The sequence below is a fragment of the Charadrius vociferus genome, unplaced genomic scaffold (assembly GCF_000708025.1).
Source record: "Charadrius vociferus isolate BGI_N301 unplaced genomic scaffold, ASM70802v2 scaffold332, whole genome shotgun sequence".
NCBI classification, from domain to species: domain Eukaryota; kingdom Metazoa; phylum Chordata; class Aves; order Charadriiformes; family Charadriidae; genus Charadrius; species Charadrius vociferus.
This window is the reverse complement of record NW_009647418.1, coordinates 2,555,297-2,562,012: the sequence shown is the minus strand read 5'-3', so window position 1 is coordinate 2,562,012 and position 6,716 is coordinate 2,555,297. Positions and strand designations below refer to the sequence as shown.

Sequence of the window (6,716 nt, the reverse complement as noted above, 5' to 3'; positions counted from 1 at the left end):
GGGCGCCCCGCGGGGCCGAGGGGACGGCCGGGCCTCGCCCGGTGCCAGCGCACCGATTCTGGGCTGCCGTGGGCCTCGCTGAGGTGGTGCCTTCAGCCGCCCTCCCGGCAGCCCCCAGCTCCCGCTCCCTGCCGAGGCCTCCTGACAGCTCTTCTGCCTTTTTTGCAGAGGTTTTTCCAGGCCACGATCATGAGTGATCAAATCCAGTTCATTGTTGAGAAGCTCAATCAGGAGCCCTTCAGGAAGAACTACAATTTAATCACGTTTGACTCCTTAGAGTCAACGCAGCTGTTGCAGCTGCTCAATGATGTTCTGGGGGAGATTGACCCAAAGGTAAGAAAGGCAATCAGAGGTGCTCAGACCTGTGTAATTGTGAACCTTTTAAATGGGCTTGACACAGAAACTTGCTTTTATTTAGGTCTGGCTCTGGATGATCTTGTGGCATGTTTCGTTTACCAAAATAACTTATATGAATCTTCCTGGAAATAAATGTGCCTGGCAAGGATTCTTTCTGTCTATACATCTATGTGTTTTTGGCAAACCAGCAAATGTTTCTTGGGCCAGGGATACTGGATCCCTGTCCTCTACAGACTGATGACTGTATATTTTTCCTTGGGATATGTATCTTAACTTGATTCATACTGACAACTCCTGTGTTCTTAAGTCAAAAGTCAGGCTGTGTCTTGCACACATACACAAGACAGGAATTGATAAAGAACTGAACCTCATGACTTAGCTGTTGCAATAGATATTGGATCCCTCTCCTTTGAGGCTACCAAAAATGCGTGTGAGATCAGGAGGGATCGCTCATACACCTGGGGCACCAATACGTGTGCATTGGTGTGCTTGGATATCTGACTTCCTTGGTGGAAGTAATTGGTTTACCAGCATAGATGAGGTCCCAAGAGCAGAGAAAATTTATACCTAGGATAAATTTACCTGAATACAGATGTTGGAGAAAAATCCAGTAGAAGAGAATTGAAGTTTGGTGATAAAAAGTATGTTCTGTGTGGAACATCTTACTTCATCGACATAATGTGATAAATGGATAAAGTAAATTCTTTTAGTGTTGCTAGTTAATGAACATGACTTGGACAGACAGTGGATAATTAATTTTTTTTTTTAAACTATCTAGCATGCTGTTGACATTAGAGAGGAGCTGCCGGAACAAACAGCTAAAAGAATGTTGAGTCTCCTTGGTATCCTTAAATACAAACCTCCAGGAAGTATATCAGACTTGTAAGTATCTTTTTGTCTACAAATCATGGTAAAAACATCTTTTACAGCTTATACGGTAAGGACCTCTAATTCAGTAGGTGTGTATTTTTGACCTCGACTGCCCAAGTGGGTACGCATAAAGCCTTGAAGGCAGCTCCTTCCTTGTCCCTATAGAAGATGGTGTAGGCGACGCCAGCAGAAGGCTCCTGCAGGTGTAGGCTGCCCCTCGGGCCCTGCTGCAGAGCTGCTATTGCGGAGTCAGCCAGGAGAGGGTGCCGCATGACTGGCAGGGTCAGTCCCTTCCCGATCCCTTTCAGACCAGCCGCCCGAGGCTGGATTCCACCTTCCTGTGCCAGGTTATAACTCAGAAAACCCACGCTCTTCCCACGTTGCCTTTATTCCCGAAGAATATCGCAGAAAAGGATGAGTTGTTGTTGCTGGCTTTAGCCTTTTGATGTGTTACGGGGTTTTTATCTATCTCGAGGTAGCAGAATTGGGATCTTAAATAGCAAACTGGCATCATGAGAGTTTTCTGTTTTAACAGCATTAAGAAAATCATTAGGCAAGCGGAGAGAGAATGCCAAAATACTGCAAATTGTTTGCTTCAAGCCAGTGTTCCTTAGTTTGAGATTTATTGGTATTTTGTTTTTGTTGTTTTCATATAGGAGTACATTTCGCCAAGGGTTAGTTACTGGAAGCAAACCTGTAATTCATCCTGTCTTACATTGGCTTCTTCAGAGGACCAATGAACTCAAGAAAAGAGCTTACCTGGCACGTTTCTTAGTAAAATTGGAAGTGCCAGCGGAGTTCCTACAGGATGATACTGTGGCTGACATCAACAAACAGGTACCATTTTTCATGAATGCCAACATTTTATGTTAATTAATTAAAGTCCCAATAGGAGGAGGGATAAATGAATCTGAGAGTTACTGTTGAGATATGTGTTCAAATGAGTTATGTTAAAAGCATGTTGGAATCAAGGGTGAACAAAGATTCGTAGTAAGAAATATGTCTTGACCACCTTTCTTCTGATAACCCTGACATTGTATATTAATAGGTAGCATTGAATTAAAAGGTTTTAAGCCCATTAAGTACTCGTTACTAAATAATATTCAGAGCCATGTTGACCATGACAGATTTTTATTTCTTAATTTTTAAACACCTTTTCTTTTCACCTGTGAACTACAACATGGATATTTTAAATTTTATACATTACCACTTCAAAGTAGTCCAGAAAATGTTACGACCAAAAGCCAATGTCTCCTAATTGTCAATTGATTGTGTAGTATTTATCTCCTAATATTTATATTAGCCTTATCCGAATTCTGCTTCAACTTCTGCTTCATTTTTTTTGTGAATAAGTAAAAAATTTCTTTTTCCGGGGCTGAGATTCCTACTCATTATGTTCCCACTTCTTTTGTGAGCATTAAATGTTGATTTTAGATAGTCAGAGTGGGTGGATTTGAAATGTAAAGCTTAAAGTGAACCAAAGTTATGTTTTTAGATCTTTATTATCTGAGGTACATATTTACCTAATTTTTATCCAGTTATCTGTGCCTTTTGTTATGTATAGTGACTTGCAAAATCACAGTGGTTTTGAATGTTTGTAACAGGTAACTCCATTTATTAACTGTGCACCAGCAAAGCTGTATAGTCTGACTGACGCTTGGCTAAGCCTTTTATTTTTTTTGTTACCAATAACAATATTGGATTTATAACTTGGAATAACTAAGCAGAAGTAAGAAAGAAAGAAAGGAATGTAGATTGTATGTTTTTTCAGTATGTCACAGTCTTAATATGTATAAATATCCAGCTCCATTATTTCCATTACGTAAGATGTGTTCCTTTTTGGGATTACAGTAATATAACGGTCTTATTAAGCTTATTAAATACCCTGCTGATTAATTCAAAACAGAAGCTGGGGTAATATAGTGCCTTAACGTAGTTTAATATTACCATGCAAATATTTAGATACTAATGAATTAAAGAATTTAGCCTAAAGTGTTTAGATAGACAGGCTTGCAATAGTGTATTTTAAGAGAAACGTTTCAAACATGAGAGTTTGGAAATCTTAGAACATGGTCAGGTTTTATGGTGTACAGAATGAAATTCAAATGTACTTTTGTAAATTATGAAAAAAGGTACTCAGAGTACTTGCCTTAAGCAAGTACTTACTTAAGAAAGCAAGTTAAGGCATAAATCTTGTTGTCCAGTTTTCAGTGAGTTGCCCCCAAGTGCCAGGAATCTTTCTTTCCGCTACAGAAGCCTGGGTGTTCTTTGGTCATTTGAGTGTGTCACTTATTTTGGGTGCACATGGGGTAGCTGCAGCTTTTATTCAGTGAAAGTGAGAAACCTTCCCTTCGTTATGATCTGGCAAACCGTGTTATGCCCTTGTTTGAATCTTGTCATTAGTCTTGAAATGTTGTGTCCCAATAAGGAAAAGAGTAACTAAACTCCCCTTTTGAAAGAGGTAGGGAATCCACACAAAGGAGAGCTGTTGGACATCACCAATTGTGAATACAGTTGCTCGGAGACTACCTGCTCTTTCATTATTTGTTAAAGTACTTAACTTCTGTAATGCATAAGTGATACAATGCAGGCCAGTTGTGTTTTTACTCCTACTTTTTTTTTTAATTTGTTCTGTGTTGTCCAGCATGTGCATCCCTTATCATACCTTTATTTGTCATTTAATCAAGCTTTTTCTGTTTTATATTTGTCTCAGTAGACATTTTATTGCTATTTTTTTGAATTCATTCCAGCTTGTCAGCTGGAATGAATTCAAAAAATGTCATATCCAGCTTGATACTGAAAAAAGCAGAAATGAACAGAGCATTCCAGACACTGGTTCCCCAAGGTTTTATAGAATAGAATTGCTGCTTCGCTGCTCAGGGATATGATGCTTTTGTTTGAACTGGCCTTTGCTGTGGCCATTTTGTGCTCCACATTCATATCATTTGCTCTTTCCAGGAAGTAAAAAATGACTTGATATTCTCTTTTTAGATTTTTCCATCGTATTGAATGGCTGTTTCTGTGGAGATTATCTTTCGTTTTATCTCAGCTTGCATTTCTCCAAGTTGAATCTAAATTTATTTCCTATCCATATTTCTAAACTCTTTCTGTCCCCTGTTATTTCTCTACCCACACAGACTTTCACACTGCCTCTCAGTTTAAGATTACTGGTGGGCAATGTACTGGTGTGGAAGTAGCACACTGTCTACTTCTTTCTAACTACCGAACTACATATATCAATCTCTATATTATACTGAGGGCATGATTACGCAATGTTTCAAAACTATTTCTCACATGTTAAGTCAGGTGTGCTCTTGGACCGCTTTGCTGGATAGAAGCTCAGTGCTCTGGAAATTCAAGCCCCATTGCTTTGATCAAGCGTGTTGTTAGATCAAGCTCTTCCTTTTTGGGCTGATAAATTTATGTATGCGAAATATACAGATTTATAGTAAGAGAGAATAATTTGTTAATATAGCATTGTTCCTTTCAGATAACATCTTATCTTCCTGTTTTGAAAATACAGTATGTATTACAAGAGAAGAGGTGAAAATACGAAAGAAATTGTGAAACTTCTGAGTGTACCTTCAAATGGAAGACAATTCACTGTGATTTTTTTTTTTTTATTTTTCTTTAAGTTGACAGGCTTTTGTGATGAAAAAATGCCTTTAATTCTTGTTCTCACTGTATTTCTATATTTACTGTCTTAGTAGTAAAGCAACATGTTGATTGAAAATCCTTCGACACAGAGCTCATTCTGTGTGGTTTTGATTTCGTTTTATAGTATGAAGAACTGATGGAAGCATTTAAAAACCTACATAAGGAGTGCGAGCAGCTCAAAACATCTGGTTTATCTACTGCAGAAATAAGAAGGGTAAAAAAATCTGACAAAATTGCACAAGTTTTGTTTAGTTTTTTTTTTAATTTCCGTTCTATTTTTGTTGGTTTTGTGGACTCATTGCAGTGTATAAGTTGTAGAGGTCAGAGCTGATAGACACACAGCTGCCTTTTTGAAACTGTTCTCTGTTGGCAAACAGATTAGAAAGTCCTCACTTGTGCTTAGAACTGAGCTTTCTGAGGCAGATTGGGAAACAAGGCTGCCAAGATTCTGTTCAGCGTGATTTTCAAATACTAAACCTCCTCTTCCTGTGAATGCAAACTGATACAAAGCCTTTTGCTTTACTGAGGTAGGGTAATAATTTAGAGGATGTTGTATGAATTAAGATCTTAAGTCAACAAAAATTCGATCCTGTGTGGCCAAGTTATTAAGTAAAGATATTTGCCCTGTTTCAGAAAAATATTTAAGTGTGTGTACAGCTTTCCAAGTAAGACATATAGACAAGTTAAGCAAATGTTGAGAGAAGGTCTAAATTTGAAGAATTTATTTCCCTTTCTCTCATAACTATCAATCTCTGCTGGTTTAAGATAGGATTAAAGGAGAACAGTAATCGGATACGTGGTTTAGCACTAGAAAGTGTTTCTTTTAAGACAGTTGTAATAGAAAAAGTGGCAGCAAGCATCACTTACATGCAACTTTGTGCAAAATTTTCTGCAATGAAGTAGCATTAAGAACATATGTTTGACTGCGTCAGATGTTGAATTCATGCTTATTTTTTCTTGGTTATTTCTGTTTGTTTTTATTTTAGAGAAATCCACCTGCTTTTATTTTAAATGTTCACACTAATACTCAAGGTTGCAGATGAAGGAATGTTAGCATAAAGAGAGTGGGAACTGTGGGGGAAGTAAGAGAGAAGAGAGAGATTGGAATCCTGGGTGTTCTGATCACAGATCAATAAAATTATAACCGCTTCAGTGTATTTGGAGAATTCTGATTTTCGTATTAATTTGAACAGAATTTAGTCCAATCCATATTATATTGTAAATAAATGAACATTTCTTTATCTGTTTTTTCTGCTTTTTAGGACATCAGTGCAATGGAAGAGGAGAAAGATCAACTCGTCAAAAGAGTAGAGCGTCTTAAGAAGAGGGTAATAAGAGAAGTAACGCTGTTACATTTCAGTGTCATAATCCTTGGCTTGCAACTCTGATTTTGGAATGCAAACAAGGATTAAGATAAACATACTGTACGTCTAGGAAGGAATCGAGTAACTAATTGACCTACAGGGAATCTCCCTAGGCGTTAGTCCAGAGCTTTTAAGAATCTTGAGTCCAGTACTTTGCTGTCATTTCTGAGTAGTAACATGTATGGAAAGGAAGTGCTAAGTGGGCTTGTGAGACATATGATCTCTTTAATGTATTTCTCAACTATCTGACAGTAACATGCACTATTTATCCACTTGCTGTAGGTGGAGACAGTACAAAATCATCAACGAATGCTTGAAATAGCAAGACAGCTTCGCTTAGAAAAAGAGCGAGAAGAATCTTTGGCTCAACAGAAACAAGAACAAAAAAATCAGGTACTGACATAGAAGCATATCTATTAAAATAATAGCTGTTGACATTTGTTTGGGAACCATGCATTTTAAAAAGTA

General features: G+C 37.8%; 1 protein-coding gene across 1 annotated transcript in view; it reads left to right on the top strand.

Annotated features, from left to right (window-relative positions):
• The first annotated feature begins 16 nt into the window (after positions 1-16).
• The window catches only part of IFT81 (intraflagellar transport 81), a 43,829-nt gene continuing 37,129 nt past the window's right edge, over positions 17-6,716 (top strand). Inside the window, exons 1-6 of the mRNA XM_009880281.1 lie at positions 17-333; positions 1,136-1,239; positions 1,884-2,064; positions 5,009-5,098; positions 6,147-6,212; positions 6,531-6,641. Of these exons, the coding sequence (XP_009878583.1) occupies positions 190-333; positions 1,136-1,239; positions 1,884-2,064; positions 5,009-5,098; positions 6,147-6,212; positions 6,531-6,641 (696 nt within the window). The 5' untranslated portion in view covers positions 17-189. The remainder of the gene's footprint in view (positions 334-1,135; positions 1,240-1,883; positions 2,065-5,008; positions 5,099-6,146; positions 6,213-6,530; positions 6,642-6,716) is intronic.